We start from the raw sequence: 25,184 nt of genomic DNA, 5'->3' as shown, positions 1-25,184 counted from the left end.
TGCCCTGACCGGGAATCGAACCCTGACCTCCTGGTTCATAGGTCAACGCTCAACCACTGAGCCACACCAGCCGGGCCACCCTCTCCCTTTTGTGACCAATAAAGGTGGAGGCTGGGGTTTGGGTTGGGATCTTGGACCTGTGGCCCTGGAATTACAAAAGAGGCCAAAGACTCCCAGCCCCTGAGCTGGGCTGGCCCAAGGGCCTGGGCGGGGTGGCCCCTGGCCCCGCGGACACTGAGAGGAGCCAGCCAGCCAAGCAGTGTCCTGCGTGAACATCTCCCCGCCCCGCCACATGCGGAGGCGCTAACGAGAAGCTAAGGAGGCGGCGAGGGCAGCCAGGGCTGCACAGACCCTCAGAGAGAAACATCTCAGGCGATGACAAGGCCAAAACGTGGAGGTGAGCCCTGGCCGGTGTGGCTCAGTGGATAGAGCGCCAACCTGTGGACCAAAGGGTCCCGGGTTCGATTCCGGTCAAGGGCACGGACCTCGGTGGCAGGCTCCTCCCCGGCCCGGGCCCTGGTTGGGGCGCGTGCAGGAGGCAACCCATCGGTGTGTTTCTCTCACATCAATGTTTCTCTCTCTCTCTCCCTCTCCCTTCCACTCCCTCTAAAAATCAATGGGAAAATATCCTCTGGTGAGGATTTAAAAAAAAAAGGATTGGGGGGTGTGGGGAGGAAGCCAGGGCAGAGCCCCAACATGGGTGACCGGGCATGGCCCCCCTCCCGCCCCGACCGCTGGGCCCCACGGGCACCCCCCGCCCCGGCACTCACATTCCAAGCGTGACACAGAGTCATGCGAGCACCCCGTGCCTGGCCGCGGGTCTGCTGTTCATTAAAAAGTCATCACCCCCTCGTCCCCCCGCGGCCGGCACCTCTCCGGCTATTTAATCTGCAGACACACGTACAAACCCCCCATCCTGTTTAGAATACCCCGGAGTGTGATTTAAAGAGATACATTCCTCGTCGGGGATCATGCTCCAGGAATGCCAGCAATGTGGGCCCCGAGGGGTGACTGATTAGTCTCCCTCCCCCTCCGCCCCCATCTGTCCAATGGAGGGGGGCCAGGCTGACACGGGGTTCAAGAAGGCAAGCTGAGGCCGTGCCTGGCCTCGCCTCACCTGCAAACGTAACGAGACGATCAAAAAATTGGAAAGTAGCAGGTATAACCTGCCTCCGTGCAGAAAAGCCTTCGAAGGGGCTTGAAGAGATCGGGAACACTGAGGGAGCCCGGCCAGCGTGGCTCAGTGGTTGAGCGTTGACCTAGGAACCAGGAGGTCAGGGTTCGATTCCCAGTCAGGGCACATGCCCGTGTTGCGGGCTCCATCCCCAGTGGGGGGCGTGTAGGAGGCAGCCGACCCGCGATTCTCTCTCATCACAGATGTTTCTCCTTCTCCTCTCCCTTCCTCTCTAAAATCAATTAGAAAATTTTTTTTAAAAATGAGCCTTAGCCAATTAGGCTCAGTGGATAGAGCATCGGCCCCAGAACTGAAGGGTCCCGGGTTCAATTCCAGTCAAGGGCACGCACCTCGGTTGCAGGTTCCCCGGCGCTGGAAGGGGTGCGTGCAGGAGGCAAGCCACCGATGTGTCTCTCTCCCATCGATGTTTCTCTCTGTCTCTCCCTCTCCCTCCCACTCTGTCTAAAAATCAATGGGAAAATATCCTCAGGTGAGGATGAACAACAACAACAATAATAATAATAAATAGAAAAGACGGAAAGGTGAGGGAAGGGAAGGTTAGCGCGTGGAGACTCAGTTTACGTAAAATCTATAATAATGAAAGCGTAATATGCTAATTAGACCGGACGTCCTTCCGGATGTCCTTCCGGACGACCTGCTGGACGAAGCCGGGGCTGCGAGGGAAGCCTGGGTCCTGGGTGCCAGAAGGAAGCCGGTGCCGGCAGCCGGGGGAAAGAAGGCCTACTCTTGCACAGATTTCGTGCACTGGGCCTCTAGGAATAATCCTATAGAAGAAAAGAGTAATATGCAAATTGCCTGTCACTCCAACACACAAGATTGCCACCCCCATGTGGACACAAGATGGCCGCCACAAGATGGCCAGAAGGAGAGGGCAGTTGGGGGCAACTAGGCCTGCAGGGGCGGGCAGTTGGGGGCGACCAGGCCTGCAGGGGAGGGCAGTTGGGGGTGATCAGGCCGGCAGGGGAGAGCAGTTAGGGGCGACCAGGCTGGCAAGGGAGGGCAGTTAGGGGTGACCGGGCCAGCAGGGGAGAGCAGTTGGGGGCAACCAGGCTGGCAGGGGAGGGCAGTTAGGGGTGACCAGGCCGGCAGGGGAGGACTGTTAGGGGCGATCAGGCCAGCAGGGGAGCAGTTAGGCGTCGATCAAGCTGGCAGGGGAGTGGTTAGGGATGATCAGGCTGGCAGGGGAGTGGTTAGGGGCAATCAGGAAGGCAGGCAGGCGAGCGGTTGGGAGCCAGCAGTCCTGGATTGTGAGAGGGATCCCAGATTGGAGAGGGTGCAGGCTGGGCTGAGGGACACACCCCCCACCCCCCACCCCCGAGCACGAATTTCATGCACCAGGCCTCTAGTAATAAACATAAAAGATGAAAAGGTGAGGGAAGGGAAGGTTAGCGCGTGCAGAGACCCAGTTTCCGTAAAAAGCAAGCGATCTGGGGCTCAGAACCACCCCACACACACTCCGGGAAACATCGCGGGATAGCCCATCTCAGAGGCAGGAGCGAAGGTCGCGGACCAACGAAAAGAGACGCGTCTGAGGCCGGGAAAGACGGCTTTTAGATGCAAACCCGACGCCCGCAGTAAATCCCGAGGCCGCGGAGAGCTGCGTCGTCGCCGAGTCAGGAGAAATCACCCCAGGAATCAATCGCAGGGCAGGAGCGAGGAGGGGAGCGCAATGAGCACTCGGCTCACATGCCAGGGGATCGGAGCCAGGAGACCCGTCTCCGGGGCCGGCGGAGGGGACGCGGGAGGGGCGGGCAGAGGAATAGCACACGGACGCCTGCTTCCGACCCAGATGGGTAACCGGGGGACAGGTGGGGGGTCAGACGTGCCTTCTCTTCTAAAGAATCCAAACAGCCCGGGCCGGTGGTTCAGTGGTTAGAGCGCTGGCCTGCAAACTGAGGTTCCCAGGTTCGATTTCCGGTCAAGGGCATGTACCTCGGTTGCAGGTTCGATCCCCGGCCCTGATCAGGGCGCATGTGGGAGGTGAGCAATGGATGTTTCTCTCTCTCTCTCCCCCTCCCCGCCAACACACACACCTTCCACTCTCTAGAAATCAATGGAACCTGGCTGGCATGGCTCGGTGGTTGAGCATCGACCGATGAACCAGGAGGTCAGGGTTTGATTCCCTGTCAAGGGCACATGCCCGTGTTGCGGGCTCCATCCCCAGTGTAGGGCGTGCAGGAGGTAGCCGATCCGTGATTCTCTCTCATCATTGATGTTTCTCTCTTCCTCTCCCTTCCTCTCTCTGAAATCATTACAATTATATTTTTTAAAAATCAATGGGAAAAATATCCTCGGGTGAAGATTAAAAGCAACAACAATAAAAAACAGTGGTGGGGCCCTGACCAGTGTGGCTCAGTGGATAGAGCGTCGGCCTGCAGACTGAAGGGTCCCAGGTTCGATTCCGGTCAAGAGCATGGACCTTGGTTGCGGGCACATCCCCAGTAGGGGGCGTGCAGGAGGCAGCTGATTGATGTTCATCTCTCATTGATGTTTCTAACTCTCTATCCCTCTCCCTTCCTCTGTAAATAAATCAATAAAATATATTTAAAAAAAGAAATGTGTGTGTGTGTGTGTCTCTTTTTTTTTGTTTTGTTTAGTGAAACTAAAGGAAACTATTTTAATCTTCCCGATCATGCTGAGGTTTTCACAATCCAGCTATTTTTAACCGAAGCCATCACAAAGCAGGACCGTGGTCACGTGAGAATGTTCCAGAAACCAAAATCATTGCAGCCGCAGGAAGCGATGATGCGACGTGTGTTTGGAAATGTTCTAAAGTGACTCTGAACCATTCGGACCTGCCTAAAAACAGCATGACTAAGTTATTTTGGGGACTGTGGCTTTTTATAGATGCGGGGGCGGGCGGGGGGTGGGGTGGGGGGGGTATCTTTGTCTGTTTACTTCTCCAGCATCAAAATTAGGAGAAAAGATGAAGAAATCGGGGCTGTTGCAAAAAAGAAAAATATCACTGTAGCTGCTCACGGTTCCACGGTGCTGCGAGCTGCTTACATGTTTCACATTCTGTTCCTCTTTCGTGGTGATGTTGCTGGAATTGCTCTCCTGACCTGAACCAATGGGGTTGTGCTCTTTTATCGGGAATACAGACCGTCATTCCCAACCTCAGGTTGATCACACTGGGATGGCCAGGATTGCTTTTATTTTTCATTGTTTTATATATACACTGAGTGACCAGATTAATATATATATATTAGGAACCCAGTGCATGAATTCGTGCATGGGTTGGGTCCGGCCAGCCTGGCCAGGGGGAGGGGACATGGGTGGTTGGCCGGCCTGCCTGCTGGTCGAACTCCTGGTCGAGGGGACAATGTGCATATTAGCCTTTTATTCTATAGGATATACACTGAGTGGTCAGATTATTATGCGTTCAGAGATCATCATCATCTGGCCACTCAGTGTATGTTTTTATTGATTTCAGAGAGAAAAGAAGAGGGAGAGAGAGAGAAACATCCATGATGAGAGAGAATCATGGATCGGCTGCCTCCTGCACACCCCCCACTGGGGATGGAGCCCGCAACCCGTGCATGTGCCCTGACCTCCTGGTTCATAGGTCGATGCTCAGCCACTGAGCCACGCCAGCCAGGCCAGGGTAGCTCGGTGAGTTGGAGTGTCGTCCCAATACACCAAGGTTGTGTGTTCGATCCCCAGTCAGGGAACATACAGGAAGCAACCAGTGAACGCGTGAATGAGTAGAACAATAAATCTCTCTCTCCCTCTCTCTCTCAAATGAAAGAAATAAACAATGTACACACCTCGGCTTCACCACAACATGGTAGAGTTCAGAGAAGCGGGCTGGAGACCCGTTTCAGCGTTTTGTAAAGAAGCACCAACATTCTGCATTGTGTTAGGGACTCGGCTTTTATCTATCTACCTATTCCTACATAATAAAAGGCTAAGATGCAAATCGACCCTTACACCCTCGCACAAGATGGCCGGCAAGGGGGGGTAGTTGTGGGCGATCAGGTCTGCAGGGGGGGGGCAGTTAGTGGTGACCGGGCCAGCAGGGGAGGGTAGTTGGGGGCAAACGGGAGGGCAGTTAGGGGCGACCAGGCCTGCAGGGGAGGGCAGTTAGGGGAGACCGAGTCGGCAGGGGAAGGCAGTTGGGGGGAACCGGGCCGGCAGGGGAGGGCAGTTGGGGGGGACCAGGCTGGCAGGGAAGGGCAGTTGGGGGGAACCGGGCCGGCAGGGGAGGGCAGTTGGGGGTGACCAGGCTGGCAGGGGAGGGCAGTTGGGGGGAACCGGGCCGGCAGGGGAGGGTAGTTGGGGGTGACCAGGCTGGCAGGGGAGGGCAGTTGGGGGGGACCGGGCCGGCAGGGGAGGGTAGTTGGGGGTGACCAGGCTGGCAGGGGAGGGCAGTTGGGGGTGACCGGGCCTGCAAGGGAAGGGCAGTTAGGAGTGACCGGGCCGGCAGGGGAGGGCAGTTGGGGGCAATCGGGCCGGCAGGGGAGCAGTTAGGCGTCGATCAGGCTGGCAGGGGAGTGGTTAGGGGGTGATCAGGCTGGCAGACAAGTGAGCGGTTGGGAGCCAGCAGTCCCGGATTGTGAGAGGGATGTCCAACATCCCCTGAGGGCTTCCAGATTGGGGAGGGGTGCAGGCTGACCTGAGGGGACACCCCCGCCCCCGCACGAATTTTGTGCACTGGGCCTCTAGTTCCTATATAATAAAAAGGGTAATATGCAAATACACTGAATGGCAGAATAACTGAACAACTAATCAAAGTGTAATATCCTAATGATATGCTAAAGCCGCACAACTGCTCGCTATGACATGCACTGACCACCAGGGGGCACATTGCTCCTACAGGTAGGTTAGCTTGCTGCTGGGGTCCAGCCGATCAGGACTGAGTGAGATGGGCCGGACACGCCCTGGAGCCCTCCCCCGGTCCTGGCTTGCACCCTCTCTCAACCTGGGACCCCTTGGGGGATGTTGGAGAGACGGTTTCAGCCCGATCCTGCAGGCCACTCCCCTTGGGAGGGCGCCAGATGCAGGGCTCATGGCTGGTAAGTGCTGCTGTGGCAGAGCGAGCCTCTCCTGATCGGGACCGATTGGGCACGAGCCCGTGGCGGGCACAGTGGGGCCGGGACGAGCCAGAGCAGCAGGGAGGAGCTGCAGGAGGCATTGGACTGTGGGTTTCGGCCCAAACCCTGCAGGCCACGCAGAGGGGCCCCACCCGTGCATGAATTCATGCACCAGGCCTCTAGTCTTACGTAAAAAAGGAAAACAGGACTCCCAGTTACATAAGCTTCACACCCCCACCTAACCCATTTTGGTGGGCTAGACATTTTTTTAAAAATATACACTGAGTGGCCAGATGATGATGATCCCTGAACGCATAATCATCTGGCCACTCAGTGTACATCCTATAGAATAAAAGGCTAATATGCACATGGTCCCCTCGACCAGGAGTTCGACCAGCAGGCAGGCCGGCCAACCGCCCATGTCCCCTCCCCCTGGCCAGGCTGGCCGGACCCCACCCATGCACGAATTCATGCACCAGGCCTCTAATATATATACATATATATATACACACACTGAGTGGCCAGATGATTATGTGTTCAGAGATAATCATAATCTGGCCACTCAGTGTATATTTGCATTGATTTCAGAGAGAAAAGGAGAGGGAGAGAGAGAAACATCGATGATGAGAGAGAATCACGGATTGGCTGCCTCCTGCACGCCCCCCACTGGGGATCGAGCCCACAAGTCGGCTTCAATACAGTCCTGTAGGGATCCACGACTGTCTGCATTGACCTGAGGGGAAACTGAGGCCGGGGGAGGGCAGGTCCCGTACCCAGGTAGAGAGAGCCATGAGCTGTAACTGCCCTTCTGACTGGGAGTGCAGGGACACACGCACACGCACGCACACACACACACGCACACACACACACACACACACACACGCGCCCGCGCGCGCGCACACACACACACACACACACACACACACAGCAGGCCCAGCAGCCGGCGAGCGTCGGGACACGAGGGCTCCGAGGCCTCTGTCTGCCGGCCCGCCACGGAGACCATGACCCCGGGGCCGGGCTGCAGAGCTGTCCACACGCATGACACGCCTTTCAACAGGACACACGCGAGGAGAAGACAGGCCAGGCGGCGCACGGAGCACAGCAGGGCAGGCTGTCCAGTATCTCCCGTGTTCCCCGGGGACGGAGCGGGCGCCGGGGAACATCTGCAGCAACAACGGGGCCGCATGGGCAGCGTAGGCAGCGTGGGCCGCGGAAAGGGCCCAGGGACGAGGCGGAAATTGCCGGCCCGCCACGCTCCGGTGTCCCACGCGCCTGCACTCACCGGGCCGGACACAAAACGCCTGCTTTTTTCCTGGGGAGAAAGTATTCACTACACGATCGCCCCATTCCCAAGGGGCCCCGTCACATCCACATGCTTTTCTCTCCTTTATTCCTTTTAAATATATTTTATTGATTTTTTACAGAGAGGAAGGGAGAGGGAGAGAGTTAGAAACATCGATGAGAGAGAAGAAACATCCATCAGCTGCCTCCTGCACGCCCCCTACTGGGGATGTGCCCGCAACCAAGGTACATGCCCCTGACCGGAATCGAACCTGGGACCCTTCTGTCCGCAGGCCGACGCTCTATCCACTGAGCCACACCGGTCAGGGCTTTTCTTTTTTCTTTTTAAAATATATTTGTATTGATGTCAGAGAGGAAGGAAGAGGGACAAGGAGAGGGAAGCATCGATGATGAGAGAGAATCCTGGATCGGCTGCCTCCTGCACGCCCCACACTGGGGATGGAGCCCACAACACGGGCCTGTGCCCTGAGCAGGAATCGAACCCGGGACCTCCTGGTTCATAGGTCGACGCTCCACCCCTGAGCCACGCCGGCCAGGCCTAAACACTGGATTTATACCTCCGACAACAGAAACCCAGTAAGAACGCGGTAAAGCTGACTCAGATAAAAATCAGCATTTTTATTTTTACTTTTTGGCCCCGGGGATCAGTTACCTAATATGGCAAGAAACGGACTGCGGGGGAGCGAGGTGCCCCGCCCCTGGCCTCAGCCCAGAGCCGGCGCTCGGCCTTCCCAGGAAACAAGTGATGGATGAGCAAGTCCAGTTTCCATGAAGTCACCTTCCAGGCGGACACGGGGCAATAGGCCATCTCGCCCTGGCCGGTGTGGCTCGGTGGATAGAGCGTCGGCCTGCGGACTGAAGGGTCCCGGGTTCAATTCCGGTCAAGGGCATGGACCTTGGTTGTGGGCACATCCCCAGGAGGGGGTGTGCAGGAGGCAGCTGATAGATGTTTCTCTCTCATCGATGTTTCTAACTCTCTGTCCCTCCCGCTTCCTCTCTGTAAAAAAAAAACACCTCAATAAAATGTGTGTTTTTTTTAAATAAGCCCTAGCTGGTGTGGCTCAGTGGATAGAGCATCAGCCTGCGGACTGAAGGGTCCCGGGTTCAATTCTGGTCAAGGGTACATGCCCGGGTTGCAGACTCGATCCCCGAGGGGCGCGGGGGGGGGGGGGGGGACAGGAGGCAGCCGATCCATGATTCTCACTCATCATGGATGCTTCTATCTCTCTCTCCCCCTCCCCTTCTCTGAAATCAATAAAAATATATTTTAAAAAAGAGAGAAAGTCTCTCTCTTCTCTCTCCCTTCCACTCTCTCTCTAAAAAAGTAAATCCACGGGGAAAATATCCTCGGGTGAGGGTTAACAGACAAACACAAGGCAGCCATGCCCGCCCCACATCCTGGCACCTGGGCGGGCGCCTGCCCCTCCCCCGTGGACGCTGCTCCTGAGCCAGGCGGAGCCCACCCACGAGGTGGAGGGAAGGAGGGCATGGGAGTGAGTCGTGGCTCCCTGTCGGGGACGAAGGAAGTGCAGCGAAACGTGCCAGCGCCCCCGGGGTCCCCTGTCCCGGGCCAGTGGGGGGACAGGGAAGTGCCCGCACCATCTCGGCCTCTCAAGCAAGGAGGTGGGATGGCAGGTGGGAGCAAAGCTGTTAGGCCGCCCCCTGGTGGCCGCTCTCAGGAAGTGCAGCCACCTGTGCTTGGACCAGGACCCTGACCGGAGACCCTGACCCCGGACCATGACCCCAGACCACGATCCTGGACCGTAAGCCTGAACCATGACCCCAGACCACGACCCCAGACCATGACCCCAGACCACAATCCTGGACCATGACCCCAGACCACGACCCCAGACCATGACCCCAGACCATGACCCCTGGACCATGACCCCAGACCACAATCCTGGACCACGACCCCAGACCATGACCCCAGACCACGACCCGGCCGAAGGCTGTGACCCCAGGCCTGGAGCATCCCTGGGCTGGGGTGAAGTGCTCACTTGGGGGGGGGGGGGAGCCGCACCACGGAGGGGGGACCAGGGCCTGGGAGTCACGCAGGGGCCTCTGGCCAGAGCCCTCGGACCAGCCTGGCCCAGCTCCCCTCCCTCCCCCCCCCCCCGTTATCACCCAGCGTCTGGGCTGGGACCAGCCCGGCCCCCCCCCCCCCCCCCCCCGGTTATCACCCAGCGTCCGGGCTGGGACGGGACCGGACCGGCCCCCCCCCCCCCTCCCCGTTATCACCCAGCGTCCGGGCTGGGACGGGACCGGACCGGCCCCCCCCCCCCCTCCCCGTTATCACCCAGCATCTGGGCTGGGACGGGACCGGCCCGCCCCCCCCCCCCCCCCCCCGTTATCACCCAGCGTCCGGGCTGGGCCGCTCAGGAAATGAGTTCTGAGCCTTCGGAGCAGCTGGGACACCCGCCGGCGATGAGGGAGGGAATGCGCGCCCGGCGGGCGGCCAGGCATTTGAGGAATGATGGACGCGTGATGAACCGAGCTCCGAGAAGATAAAGGAGATGGCGGGGGGGGGGGGGGGGGAGCGGGCAGGGGAGGAATCAGCTCACTCCCTTTCCACCTCCTTGCTCACTGCGCCCCTACGCTGAGCCGGAATGCCACCCCGGTTCTCCGCTGGGAGGAAGTGCTGAGAGAAACAGAGGGAGAAAGAAACATCCCCCCCATGTGCCCCGACCGGGACGTGACCCCGCCCCCTAGCTATGTGCCCGACCAGGAACTGAACCCGTGACCTTTCGGTTGACAGGCTCCAACCCAGTGACCCACACCAGCCAGGGCCGGCACCTCCCTCCTTTTAGCAACAGCCCCCCCCCGATGGCCGCCAGGGAAGCCCCTCTCCCTGGCCTGGGGGTCCCGGGCCCCGAGTGGGGAGGCTGCCCCCACCCCTGCAGGGACGCCCTGGCCACCGGGTGGAGGGGGCCGGGGACGCCAGCCCTGGGGTCCTTCATACACCTTTGTCGTCACGAGGAGAGCCTGCCTGAGACGGAGCCCTGCCCGGGACGGGGTAGCATGCACCCCAAAGAACTGAAAGCGGGGTCCCCAAAGAGGTATCTGCGGTCCCCACGTTCCCTCAGCATCGCTCACAGGAGCCAAGACACGGAGACCACCCCAGAGCCCACGGACAGGAACGGCTGAAGAGGATGCGGTCCGTGCCGAGGTGGAATATTACTCAGCCCCGAAAAAGGAGGAGAGCCTAGCCTTTGCTGCGATAGCGATGAACTTCCACGCCCTTCTGCTCAGCAACGTGAGCCGCCACAGAAAGACAAGTCCTGCGTGGTTCCAGTTCCATGAGAGACGGAAAGCAGCCAGGGGGCGGAGCGCAGAGGGGTGGGGGCCAGGGACTGGGGGCGGGGGGAGACAGGGGTTGGTGCTGAGAAAGTATGAAGTCCCGTTTTCAGAATGAATACGGTCTAGAGACTGAGCGACAGCCCCGTGCCCACAGCTAACGAGTCAGTAACGCTCACTTACAAAGTGCCAAGAGGATAGAGACCTCATCTACACTAATAAAAGAGAAATATCTGCACTAATAAAAGAGAAATATGCAAATGGACCATACCTCCGCGGTGTCCACCAGCCAATCAGGCGTGAGTATGCAAATTAACCCAACAAAGCTGATGGGTTCATTTGCATACACAGGTATGGAGCAGCTGGGCGGGGCGGGACGCCTGCTATGAGGGGGAGGGCGGGGGGCGGAGGGAGCTACAGGAATGGCGCTCCAGCCGGAGCGGAGAAGACTGAAGGCTCCGGCCGGAGCAAAGACGGAAGGCAGCGGCCATAGCGAAGGACTGGGTCCCGGGTGCCGGAGGAAAACCGGTGCTGGAAGCCAAGGGAAGGAAGGACTATTGCACAAATCCTTGCACAAATGGGCCTCTAGTGTAGAAAGAAGGAGGGAGGGAGGGAGGGAGGGAGGGAGGGAGGGAGGGAGGGAGGAAAAAAGAGGCACAAAAGCCCTAGCTGGTGTGGCTCAGTGGATAGACCATCGGCCTGCAGACCGAAGGGTCCTGGGTTCGATTCCTGGTCAGGCCACATGCCCGGGTTGCTGGCTCCATCACCAGGGTGGGGTGTGCAGGAGGCAGCCAATCCATGATTCTCTCTCATCACTGATGTTTCTCTCTCTCCCTCTCCCTTCCTCTCTGAAGTCAATAAAAATCAATACTAATAAAAGGGTAATATGCTAATTAGACTGGACATCTTCCAGACGTCCTTCCAGACAAAGCCACGGTGGCAGGGGCCGAGGCAGAGGCACTTAGGAGCAATCAGGCCGGCAGGAGAGGGCAATTAGGGGGCAATGTGGTTGGCAGGGGAGGGCAGTTAGGGGGCAATCAGGCCGGCAGACAGAGTGGTTAGGAGTGATCAGGCAGACAGGCAGGCGAGCGGTTAGGAGCCAGCCGTCCTGGATTGCGAGAGGAATGTCCGACTGCCGGTTAAGGCCCAATCCTGCGGGATCGGGCCTAAACCGGCAGTCGGACATCCCCTGAGGGGTCCTGGATTGGAGAGGGTGCAGGCCAGACTGAGGGACGCCCCCTCCCTCCCTGCACGATCTCATGCACCGGGCCTCTAGTATGACAATAATAATAAACGAGGCACATAGGAACACAAGGAAATTTCTGGAGGTGCTGGGTCTATTTGTCCCTCAATTGTGGTGGGTCTCGCCCCCTTGCTGGGCCTGGAAGGAAACACGCCTGGGACAGGGGAGTGTGAGGGACCCCCGAACCCCATCAAAGGCTTCAAGTCATCTCTGGGGATTTTTTTAGTCCACGTTTCTATGACACGGTGGCTGGGTACGGAGCCCTGTCCTGAGTCCCAGCGAAACCCGAGGCCCGTCCCGGAGGCGGCCTCGCTGCCGGGCGGCCACATCGTGTCCCAACGGCTCCGAGGCGGGCCGGTCCTCCCTCCGCCCCGAGGACCCGGTCCACGTCCCCCTTCCACCATGTCCTCCTCAGAGGAGCCGGCCTCCCTGCTCCCCGTCCACCGGCTCCGGCCGCCACGATCACCATGCCCCACCCAGCATCCCCTGCTGTCCGAATGTGGGCCGCGCTGCCCTGCCCCGCTGCCAGACACACGGACAGTTCCCACGGACAGCAGTGCCCGCCCGGCCCTGGGAGCCGCTGAGCTAAGCTCTTGGCCCCTGACCACCCCGTCCCCGGCCACCCGCCCAGCTGGTCCCCTGACCGGGTGTCCGGAACCACATCCTGTGGTCGATACAGACCGCAGGGCACAAGCCAGCAGTTCCTGGGTGAGCTCACTTCCCCTCCGCACCCTCCTGGGTCTCACTCCCTCGGGCGTGGCCTTCTCCAGGGCAGTCCAGGGCACCGCTCTCATCTGATTTACTGATTTACGTATTTATTTTAAAATCAAGTGTATTTAAAGCCCTGGCTGGTGTTGCTCAGTGGGTAGAGCACTGGCCTGCAGACCAAAGGGTCCCAGGTTCAATTCCCGTCAAGGGCACGTACCTCGGTTGCAGGCTCCTCCCCAGCCTGGGCCCTGGTCGGGGATTGTGCAGGGGGCAGCCCATCAATGTGTCCCCCTCACATCGATGTTTCTCTCTGTCTCTCCCTCTCCCTTCCACTCTCTCTAAAAATCAATGGGAAAATATCCTCGGGTGAGGATTGAAAAAGAAAAAAAATATATCCTATATAATAAAGAGGTGATATGCAAATTGACCATCACTTTAACACACAAGATGGCCGTCCCCAGGTGGACACAAAATGGCCGCCACAAGATGGCCGGCAGGGGAGGGCAGTTGGGAGGGACCAGGCCTGCAAGGGAGGGTAGTTGGGGGGGGGGACCAGGCCGGCAGGGGAGGGCAGTTAGGGGCAATCGGGCTGGCAGGGGAGCAGTTAGGTGTCCATCAGGCTGGCAGGGGAATGGTTAGGGGATGATCAGGCTGGCAGGCAGAATTGGTTAGGGGTGATCAGGTAGGCAGGCAGGCAGGCAGGCAAGTGGTTGGGAGCCAGCAGTCCTGGATTGTGAAAGGGGTCCCAGATTGGAGAGGGTGCAGGCTGGGCTGTGGGACACCCCCACCCTGTGCACGAATTTCATGCACCAGGCTTCTAGTATATTTATAAGCATCAAAGTTTTTTATTTTTTAAATATATACATGTCTTTTTTATGTCAGAGAGGAAGGGAGAGGGAGAGAGAGAAACATCAACAGTGAGAGAATGGTGAATCATGGATCGGCTGCCTCCTGCACGCCCCACACTGGGGACGGAGCCCCCAACCCGGGCACGTGCCCTGACCGGAATCGAACCCTGACCTCCTGGTTCCTAGGTCGACACTCAACCACTGAGCCACGCCAGCTGGGCTCTCTGATCTGTTTAATCGTCGAGGTTTTACACGCACGAGGAGCTCAGGGCCAGGCCACGTCCCCGATCCCGGGAGGCAGACACGGAGGTGAGACGCAGCCCCCTCCCCCCCCTTTTCTACCACCACTGCCCACGTCACCGCCATCGCTCACAATCACCTGTGCGTCGGCCACGTTCACCCACCTCTGACTTGGCCTTAGCCTAAGGGGGTGGTGGGCTGGATTGGGTCCCCCCCAAATCCACATGTAGAAGCCCCAACCCCCGGGACCTCAGAATGGACTGTGCTGGGACCGGGCCTTTCTTTACGGAGGGACGGAGGTTCAAGCCGGGCTCCCGTTTTTATTAGCTTCCTGTGGTTGTCTGTCACTCACACACAGGTGAGTGCTGGGGGGCTGCGACCCCACTTTTCTTTCCTTTTTTTTTTTTTTTTTAATACTAGAGGCCCGATGCACAAAATCCGTGCAAGAGCAGACCTCCCTTCCCCCGGCGGCCGGCTCCAACTTCCCTCTGGCACCCGGGACCCGGGCTTCCCTCGCAGCCCCAGCTTCGTCCAGACAATCGTCCGGAAGGATGTCCAGAAGGACGTCCGGTCTAATTAGCATATTATGCTTTGATTACTATAGATATTTTCATTGATTTCAGAGAGAAAGAGAGAGGGAGAGAGAGATAGAAAGATCCATGATGAGAGGGAATCATGGATTGGCTGCCTCCTGCATGCCCCCCACTGGGGATCTAGCTCAAAACCCAGGCATGTGCCCTTGGCCGGAATCGAACCCGGGACGCTTCAGTCCACAGGCTGACGCTCTATCCACCGAGCCACACCAGCGAGGGCTACTAGCTCTGTCGCTTTCACTTCTGTTTTGTACACTGTAGGTGTGTGTTTGTGTTTGTGTGTGTCTGTGTGTGTGTGTTTTTAAATAACACGTATGTTACTATAGCAGAACTGACTGCATTTAAATGCTTCCACAGGGCTCGGCCGGCGTGGCTCAATGGTGGAGCATCGACCTATGAACGGTTCGATTCCCGGTCAGGGCACATGCCTGGGTTGCGGACTCCATCCCCAGTGTGGGGCGTGCAGGAGGCAGCCGATCAGTGATTCCCTCTCATCATGGATGTTTCTCTCTCTCTCCCTCTCCCTTCCTCTTTGAAACCAATAAAAACCTCTATTTAAGGGCTTCAACGGGGAACTTCATCTTAGGCACCTGAGGCTTGGGTATTAAAATGCCTGGCACCAAGATCACAAATAGTCACGTACAGGAGGCACAGACCTCATTACAGAGCATGTAGTTCCGACTAATCTGTAGCCACAGCGCCTTCTTGTGGCACCCATCTCTAATTGCAGGTAAAACGAGGGAGGGGAGAGTGATCTACCCTATATAATAAAAACCTAGTATGCTAAGTGTCCGGTCGTCTGTCCAACCAATCAAAGCGTAATATGCTAATGAGATGCTAAGGCCGCTCAACCGCTCGCTATGATGTGCACTGACCACCAGGGGGCAGACAGTCAACTGGTCGCCCAGTCGCTATGACGTGCACTGACCACCAGGGGACAGACGCTCAGACTGGTAAGTTAGCTTGATGCTGGGGTCCGGCCAATCAGGACTGAGCGAGTCAGGCTAGACACACCCTGGAGCCCTCCCGCGGTCCCTCCCCAGCCCCGATCGTGCACCAGTGGGGTCCCTCGGCCTGGCCTGCGCCCTCTCACAATCCGGGACCCCTCGGGGGATGTCGGAGAACTGGTTTCGGCCCCATCCCGCAGGCCAGGCCGAGGGACCCCACTGGTGCATGAATTCGTGCACCGGGCCTCTAGTTAAAAATGAATGGAAATGGATTTTTGCAGCATGATAGGGCCCGTGAGCCTGTTACACAAGCCAAGTCAAACACACCCCCACACACACCTTCCGCAGCTGCCTCTCACCTGCAGCTTCTTAAGCCGTTTCTTGAAAGAAACCTGAGTCGAGGGTCCCTCAGTCCCGCGGGGAGGGAGGGGGGGGCGGGGACGGGGACGGGGAGCCCCACTGACCCGTCATGGAGTTCTCCGAGGTGCACAGCTGCTCTCGCAGCTTCTCCACGTCGTCGGGGTGCACCTGCTCGTACAGGGTGCTCCCGAACCACTCGGACTGCGGCTGGTTCAGCACGGGCGTGACCGAGTCAGACACGTAGATCACCCGCCCCGTCTCGGCCGCCACCACGAACAGAAACCCGTCGGCCGCCTCCAGGATGAGGTGTTTCAGCTCCTGGGGAGGGAAGGCCCTCGTCAGGGAAAAGCAGGCCCCCCCCTCTTCGCCCCCCCCACCCCCACCAACTTGATTTTTTTCTTTTCTTTCTTTTTCATGTATTCGTATTGATGTCAGAGAGGAAGGGAGAGGGAGGGAGAGAAACATCCATGATGAGAGAGAATCATGGACCGGCTGCCTCCTGCACGCCCCCCACTGGGGATCGAGCCCGCCACTCGGGCATGTGCCCTTACCGGGAATCGAACTGGGACCTCCTGGTGCAGCGGTCGGCAAACTCCTTAGTCAACAGAGCCAAATATCAACAGCACAACGATTGACATTTCTTTTGAGAGCCACATTTTTTAAACTTAAACTTCTTCTAACGCCACTTCTTCAACATAGACTCGCCCAGGCCATGGTGTTTTGTGGAAGAGCCACACTCAAGGGGCCAAAGAGCCGCATGTGGCTCACGAGCCGCGGTTTGCTGACCACTGTCCTGGTTCATAGGTTGATGCTCAACCACTGAGCCACACCGGCTGGGCCAATTCGGTTTTCTTATTGGCAACCTTCAACATTTTCTCAGAAATTTCTAATATCCACATAGTTTTGGAAACTGATAATTTTTTTAAGAAGTTACTTTGTTTTAAAAAAATTGTTTTGGTAATTTATTGACTTGAGAGAGAGAGAGGAAGAGATGGAGGGGGAGAAAGAGAGAGAGAGAGATTGATTTTGTTGTTCCACTTATTTGTACATTCATTGGTTGATTCCTGTATGTGCTCTGACTGGGGATCGAAGCGGCCACCTTGATGTACTGGGACAACACTCTCATCAACTGAGCTTCCTGGCCAGGGCTTGATGGCTTTCTTTTTTAAATATATTTTTATTAGAGGCCCAGTGCATGAAATTCATGCATGGGGGGAGGGGGGTCCCCTCAGCCCAGCCTGCACCCTCTCCAATCCAAGACCCCTCAGGGGATGTCCGACTGCCGGTTTAGGCCCGATCCCGGGGACAGAGCCTAAACTGACAGTCAGACATCCCTCTCACGATCCAGAACCACTGGCTCCTAACTGCTCACCTGCCTGCCTGCCTGATCGCCCCTAACTGCCTCCCTTGCAGGCCTGGTCGCCCCCAACTGCCCCCCCCCCCCCGCCGGCCTGGTCACTCCACGCAGCCGGCTGTATGGCCGTTAATGTTACTGTGTCCTGCATAATTTTCATATTTCTCTATTATTAGTATAGATTGATTTCAGAGAGGAAGGGAGGGAGAGAAACATCCATGATGAGAGAGCATCATGGATAGGCTGCCTTCTGCACGCCCCCCACTGGGGATCGAGCCCGCAACCCGGGCACATGTCCTGACCGTGAATTGAACCCTGACCTCCTGGTTCATAGGTCAACCCTCAACCACGGAGCCACGCCGGCCGGGCCAAGATCAGCTTGTGTAGGACGCTCTACAACACAGATGAAGGTCCCGCTGCCTGGGGCCATGCCCAGCGTCGGTCCCCAAGGACTAGAACCCGTGGCCCTGCTGGTGAGGGGGCCTGGGGGGCTCCCTGAGGGTCCCTGGGCCGTGACGGGGTTGGACCCCGCCACCCCCGCCTGGGAACGGAGGGCGGAAGTGGGCTTGGAAGGAAAGGGTTAGTGGGTCCGTTTCTCTTGCCCCACACGTCCGCCTTGTGTGTGTCCCGGACGCTGACATAACCCACAGGACGGGGTCAGCGTCTTTATTCCCCGCTGTGGGCGCACCCTCCCGACAGGAAGGACGGTGGACGTCGGCACAGGGTGCCTGGGAAAGGAGACGATCCCGCCGCTGGGGCGAGGAGGCGGGGGCTCACGCCACCATTCACGTTTCCCAGCCTCCTCCCGTGTGCTGCCCGTGGGAAGGTCTCCGGGGACAGAGCCTCACGCTCAGACGCCCCACCTACCATCTCCTCCTCCCCATTCCTGTCTCCCGGGAACACGGCGCCCACGACCAAGGTCCCGCGCCTGCCCGGAAATCAGAACTGCCTTTGACCCCGGCTGGTGTGGCTCAGTGGCTAGAGCATAGGCCTGCAGACTGAAGGGTCCCGGGTTTGATTCTGGCCAAGGCCACATGCCCAGGTTGTGGGCTCCATCCCCAGTGGGGGGCGTGCAGGAGGCAGCCAATCTGTGATTCTCTCTCATCATTGATGTTTCTCTCTCTCTTTCTCTCCCTCTCCCTTCCTCTCTGAAATCAATAAAAATATCCTACCTAATAAAAGAGTAATATGCAAATTGTCTATCACTCCAACACACAAAATGGCCACCCCATGTGGTCATAGATGGATGCCCCCATATGGACACAAGATGGCTGCCACAAGATGGCCTGCATGGGAGGGCAGTTGGGGATGACTAAGCTGTCAAAGGGGGGCAGTTGGGGGAGATCAGGACTGCAAGGGAGGGCAGCTGGGGGGACAGGCCTGCAGGGGAGGGCAGCTGGGGGGGGACCAGGCCTACAGGGGAGGGTAGTTGGGGGGGACCAGGCCTGCAGGGGAGGGCAGTTGGGGGGACCAACCTGCAGGGGAGGGCAGTTGGGAGTGACTGGGCCTGCAAGGGAGGACAGTTAGGAGCGACCAGGCTGGCTGGGGAGGGCAGTTTGGGGTGACTAGGCCTGCAGGGGAGGGCAGTTAAGGGCAATCGGGCCAGCTGGGGAGCAGTTAGGCGTCGATCAGGCTGGCAGAGGAGTGGTTAGGGGGTGATCAGACTGGCAGGCAGAAGCGGTTAGGGGCAATCAAGCAGGCAGGCGAGCGGTTGGGAGCCAGCAGTCCTGGATTGTGAGAGGGATGTCTGTCTGCCCTCAAGGATGGGATCGGGCCTAAACAGGCAGTCGGACATCCCTCAAGGGGTCCCAGGTTGGAGAGGGTGCAGGCTGGGCTGAGGGTCACACCTTCCCCCGTGCACAAATTTCGTGCACTGGGCCTCTAGTATTTAATAAGAAAGAGCCCTAGCCAGTGTGGTCTAGAGGATAGAGCATCACCCTGCGGACTGAAGGGTCCCAGGTTCGAGTCCGGGAAAGGGCACATGCCCGGGTTGCAGGCTCGATCCCCAGTTGGGGGGCGGGGGCGTGCAGGAGGCAGCCAATCCATGATTCACTCTCATCATGGATGTTTCTCTCTCTCTCCCTCTCCCTCTCCCTCTGACATCAATATATATATATATTTTTTTAAAGGCCCAGAGGAGCCACGCAAACAGAAGACCCAGGCTGGACCCCCAGCCCCTGAAGGGACCGTCCCGGTGAAGAGCGAGGACGGAATGTGTCCACGGGTCCGTCCTTCCTCCGCCCTGAGCCCCACGTCCCCCGGCGGAGCTCGGCCGGCGGCCCGGCCCGGGACACGCAGGGCAGGCACCTGCTCGGTGAGGAAGGAGGGCTTGTAGGCGCCGTCCGTGGACTTGTTGCCCGTGCCGCGCATGGACTTCATGTGGGACACGGCCATGCGCAGGATGGTCAGCTTGTCGGGCTTGCGGGCCAGCGCGCTGCAGGTGGGCACCATGTCCGACAGCTCCGTGATGTACTGCGTCATCTTGTTCCGCCGCCGCCGCTCGATCTCACTGTGGTTCTCTCTTCCCAGCAGGAAGCAGGCGGTGGGGGTGGGGGAGAGAGAAGCGTCAGACCGGGCGGGGGTGCCAGGCAACAGGAGGGAGCGAGAAGCGTCAGACCTGGCGTGGTTGCCAGGCAACAGGAGGGCGTGAGAAGCGTCAGACCTAGCGTAGTTGCCAGGCAACAGGAGGAAGGGAGAAGCGTCAGACCTGGCGTGGTTGCCAGGCAACAGGAAGGAGAGAGAGAAGCGTCAGACCTGGCGTGGTTGCCAGGCAACAGGAAGGAGAGAGAAGCGTCAGACCTGGCGTGGTTGCCAGGCAACAGGAGGGCACAAGCGGCCCATTGGTGACACCAAGGGATCGAGGAGGAGCGGGACCGTCCCTGAACACACACCAGGCAGAGCGGCTCCCTGACTCCCGAGCGAGCTTTGTGGGGGTCTCTGGGGGGGGGCTCCCCGACACCCGAGAGCTTTGTGGGGGTCTCTGGGGGAGGGGCTCCCCGACACCCAAGAGCTTTGTGGGGGTCTCTGGGTAGGGGGGCTCCCCGACACCCGAGAGCTTTGTGGGGGTCTCTGGTGGGGGGGGGCACAGGCTCCCCGACACCCCAGCGACGTTGCCATGAACCTAGGGACTTTGCAGGAGCATCAAGCATTCAGACACTGTCCCTGCGGCCGGCGTGGCTCAGTGGTTGAGCGTTGACCTAGGAACCAGAGGTCAGGGTTGGATTCCGGTCAAGGGCACATGCCCGGGTTGCGGGCTCCATCCCCAGTAGGAGGTGTGCAGGAGGCAGCCGATCCATGATGCTCTCTCATCATGGATGTGTGTGTCTCTCTCCCCCTTCCTCTCTGAAAATCAATTTAAAGAAACGAATTCCTTTCTGCTGGCAGGAGACAGCTGTAAGCTGACTCCACGCCCCTCGCCTGGGGCAGCAGCCACGGCCACGGCAAAGCCACCAGGTGTGGGGCGGCCTCAGGCGTGTCCCCAACTCTGAGCAGCTCCATCAATATCCCGCAGGCCAGAGTCCGGTGGCCCGGCTCCTACACACTCAACATAGGGGAAGCCCGTCTGTCTTTCTCATTTTTTAAAAAATATATTTTTACTGATCTCAGAGAGAAAAGGAGAGAGAGGGAGGGAGAGAAACAACCATGAGGAGAGAGAATCATGGACCGGCTGCCTCCTGCACGCCCCACACTGGGCATCGAGCCCACAACCCGGGCATGTGCCCTTGACCGGGAATCGAACCCTGACCTCCTGGTTCCTAGGTCGATGCTCTAACCACTGAGACACCCTGCCCGGCTCTCTCTTGCTTAACCTGTGGGGGATGAGCAGAAGCCGCGATGTGAAACGGGCTCTGACGGGCTTGGGGGAGAGCAGCTGGAGGTCCAGGCGTCCCCTCCCTCCCCGCGGGGACCTCACACAGCAGCTCTTGGTCACCCCGCGGGGCTGGCTCATCACCGACACTGACCCTGGAGGTCAAACCAACATCGCTCCCCACGACTCTTCCTCTTTCTGTCCCTGGACCCCCGCAGCCAGCACGTCCTGAGTGAACACGCTCGCTCCGGAATGTTCTCTCAGCGGGGGCGGGGGGGAGGGGGGTTGAACCCAGAGACACTGAGAGCCATTGTTTTGCCATCCCGGGGAGGGGGGGGGTTCTGGGGGAGGCGTCACGCAAAAGGCACGGTCAGTCCTGGCCGGGTGGCTCAGTGGGTTGGAGCGTCCGTCATCTCAGGCACCACAGGGTTGTGGGTTTGATTCCTGGCCAGGGCCCGTGCCTGGGTTTGGGGTTTGGTGCCCCCGCCCCAGGGCAAAGCAGGAGGCAACCGAACAGTGTCTCTCTCATCGATGTTTCTCTCTCTCTCGCACTCGCTCTCTTCCCCTCCCCCCCCCCCCCCCCCCCCCGCTTCCACTCTCTCTAAAAATCATCAGGTGAGGATTAACAACCATTTCCTGTCACCGGCCCCGAGCAAGGGACAGGCGTGGGGGCCAACCACGGGCAGTGGCTTCGTCGGGGTGGAAAGACGTTTAAACTGCAGGGGGCGTGCAGGAGGCAGCCGGTCCAGGATCCTCTCTCATCACGGATGTTTCTCTCTCCCTCTCTCTCCCTTCTTCTCTGACAACAAAAATATATATATTTTTTTAAAAAGACATTTCAATCCATGCACATCCCAAGGAGGGGCTGGCTGGCGACTGGCTTCTTCGAGTCACGTAAACTCACCTGGAGAACTTGCTGGGGCCTTCGCCGTCTTCATCGTCAAAGTCCATTCTGAAAAGCCAAAGGTCACAGGTGAGCAAGGTCAAAGGTGTGCAAGGTCACAGGTGGGCAAGGTCAAAGGTGCGCAAGGTCACGGGTGGGCGAGGTCACGAGTGAGTAAGGTCACAGGTGAGCAAGGTCACAGGTGAGCAGCCTCACAGGTGAGCAAGGTCACAGGTGCGCAAGGTCACAGGTGCACAAGGTCACAGGTGTGCAAGGTCAAAGGTTCCAAAGTCACAGGTGAGCAAGGTCACGGGCGCACAAGGTCACGGGTGCACAAGGTCACGGTGCGCACCCTCACAGGTGGGGAAACGGTCTCTCTCCCTGACCATCACACAGGTTCCAGACAAGAAAAGGTCAAATGAAAGGTCATCTGAGTGACAGCGTTCATTACACGGCTGGGCCCGTGTGCAAACGTGGAGGAGTTCCCATCAGCATCCCCTGGGGGGGGGGGGGCGGGGGGCTGCCGCGGACGCTTCGGGCTGTGTCAGAAGGGTCCATGCTCCTGTCTCCCCCATCGTGGGGCACTGCTCCCCCACATCGCTTACTCTGCAGCGAGATTTCCCTTTTTACTTAACTCTGCGTCGCATTCACAGGGTACAAGCACTCAAGAGGCCGGGCCGGTATGGCTCAGGGGTTGAGCGTCGACCTAGGAACCGGGAGGTCAGGGTTCGATTCCCGGTCAGGGCACAGGCCCGGGTTGCGGGCTCGATCCCCAATAGGGGGTGTGCAGGAGGCAGCTGATCCACGATTCTCTCTCATCCTGGATGTTTCTCTCTCTCCCTCTCCCTCTCCATTCTCTCTGAAATCAAAAATAAATAAAATAAAATGAAAACCACAGGCCTGAGGGACAAACGTGCCCCCGACCACGCAGCTGGGCATCCGGGCACCAGCCAGGAGCTGCCGAGAGCCTGCGTGATGGGGGAACGGCCGGATGCAGGACTTGCTAAGTGAGGCAGAGTCATCCCCTAGCCTTGCTGAAAGTCACCACTGGGTCCAGCACAGCCCAGCCGTGGAGCCACAGCGCCACCTGGTGTCCATCCCGGGAACTGTCACCAACATTTCAGGGTTCAGGGAGAAAAAAAAGAGATGGAATTCTCAAAACTCCTAAAAGGATCTGGGGGCAAGCACTGGGGCCAAACCTCAAGCGGGTGGGGGAGGCAGAGTTATCTTTAAAATGCCTTTGAGCTCTCCCTGGCCGGTGTGGCTTAGTGGATAGAGCGTTGGCCTGCAGGCTAGAGGGTCCCGGGTTCGATTCTGGTCAAGGCACATGCCCCAGTTGTGGGCTCGATCCCCAGTAGGGGGTGTGCAGGAGGCAGTCTATCCAGGATTCTATCTCATCATGGATGTTTCTCTCTCTCCCTCTTCCTTCCTCTCTGAGATCAATAAAAATATATTTAAAAAATAAAAAATGAAATAAAATGGCCCTGGCTGGTTTGGCTCAATGGATGGAGCGTTGGCCTGTGGACTGACGGGTCCCGGGTTGAATTCCAATCAGGGGCATGTGCCCGGGTTGCGGGCTTGGCCCCAAGGGGGCATGCGGGGGACGGCTGATTGATGATTCTCTCTCATCACTGATGTTTCTATCTATATCTTCTCCCTTTCTCTCTCTGAAATCAATAAAATATTTTAAAAAATAAAAAAATAATAAAATGCCTTTGAGCTCTCCCTAGCTGGTATGGCTCAGTGGATAGAGCATCAGCCTGTGGACCGAAGGGTCCCGGGTTCGATTCCGGTCAAGGGCATGGACCTGGGTTGCAGGTTCCTCCCCGATCTGGGCCCTGGTCGGGGCACGTGCAGGAGGCAACTGATCGATATGTCTCTCTCCCATTGATGTTTCACTCTGTCTCTCCCTCTCCCTTCCACTCTCTCTAAGAATCAACAGGAAAATGTCCTCGGTGAGGATCAAACATACATACATACATACATACAGGACCATGAGACTGCCTCCCACCTGCACGTATGATCACACACGTGGGCAGCCATCAGATTTGGTCATCGGACCAGCATGACGCGGGGTGAGCCCAGGACAGACAGCAGGACACAGACTGTTAACGTCCACAAGATGACACCCCGCCCTGGGGTCCCAAAAATCTCACTTCCTATTGGCAACACAGAAAAAACCCAAGTCCTCAGGACACAGTACCTGCCACTTTTTAAAAAATATACACCGAGTGGCCAGATGATGATGATCTCTGAACGCATAATAATCTGGCCACTCAGTGTGTATATATGTATTAGAGGCCCGGTGCATGAATTCGTGCATGGGTGGGGTCCGGCCAGCCTGGCCAGGGGGAGGGGACATGGGTGGTTGGCCGGCCTGCCTGCTGGTCCAACTCCTGGTCGAGGGGACCATTTGCATATTAGCCTTTTATTATACAGGATATACACTGAGTGGCCAGATTATTATGCGTTCAGGGATCATCATCATCTGGCCACTCAGTGTATTTTGATTTCAGAGAAGAAGAGAGATAGAAACATCCATGATGAGAGAGAATCACGGATCCGCTGCCTCCTGCACGCCCCCCACTGGGGATGGAGCCCGCCACCGGGGCATGTGCCCTGACCAGGAATCGAACCCGTGACCTCCTGGTTCCTAGGTCGATGCTCAGCTACTGAGCCAGCCATCCCGGGCCAAGCAAAGACTTTGCCGCCCAAGCGGCTGAAGCTCGGGGTGACGGGGTGGGGAGGGTGAGGAGGGTGTGGAGGGGGGTTTCAGGGGGGGACCCCCTCCCTGGGAGAGCTCTCAGAGCTCACTCTCCCCACCCGGCGAGCAAACAGCAGTTCCCAGCTGCCTGCCGGAGCCCAAACCACGTGGAGGCCCGTCTCGTGCAGCGTCAGGACCTTGCCAAGGCCACACAGGACACCCACGGCCGAGTTTTTCTTCTCTGGGGCCGGGACGCAGCCTCTCCCCGACGGGGCGAGCGTGCGAGTCAGCACGCAGGGAAGCCCGGTGCCCGGACACGCGAGGGTGCTTACCCGGAGCGCCGCTTTCCCCCGCGGGCGGGCACGGCCCCGGCCATCCGCACCTGTCCGGCGGCCGCCATGGGCGCGACGGGCAGCGTCACCGATCCGGGCAGGTCTGAGGCCATTTCTGGAATGCAGCAGAGACGAGAGGTTCTGTCAATCCCAGGCAAGCAAGGGGGGGGGGGCCCCGAGGGCCCCGGAGGCACCCCCGGAGACCACACCCCAAGGACCTGGGTCAGGGGGCTGCCCTGACCGTGTCACTTAGGGGCCTCAGGTGAGCCCCTCCCGTCCAGGCTCCCCCACCACCCCCCAAGCGGTACGCCCGCATTGAGTACAGGCTGTGCAAATTGCA

General features: G+C 58.4%; 1 protein-coding gene across 1 annotated transcript in view; it reads right to left on the bottom strand.

Annotated features, from left to right (window-relative positions):
• ARNT2 (aryl hydrocarbon receptor nuclear translocator 2) overlaps positions 1–24,958 on the bottom strand; it is a 68,907-nt gene extending 43,949 nt beyond the window's left edge. Inside the window, 4 exon segments of the mRNA XM_079764089.1 lie at positions 15,868–16,081; positions 19,425–19,638; positions 21,830–21,877; positions 24,845–24,958. Of these exon segments, the coding sequence (XP_079620215.1) occupies positions 15,868–16,081; positions 19,425–19,638; positions 21,830–21,877; positions 24,845–24,957 (589 nt within the window). The 5' untranslated portion in view covers position 24,958.
• Positions 24,959–25,184: the final 226 nt, after the last annotated feature.

Source organism: Cnephaeus nilssonii, assembly GCF_951640355.1.
Source record: "Cnephaeus nilssonii genome assembly, chromosome: 24".
NCBI lineage: Eukaryota > Metazoa > Chordata > Mammalia > Chiroptera > Vespertilionidae > Cnephaeus > Cnephaeus nilssonii.
Note: the sequence above shows the minus strand (reverse complement) of the source record. Positions and strands in the feature narration are given on the sequence as shown.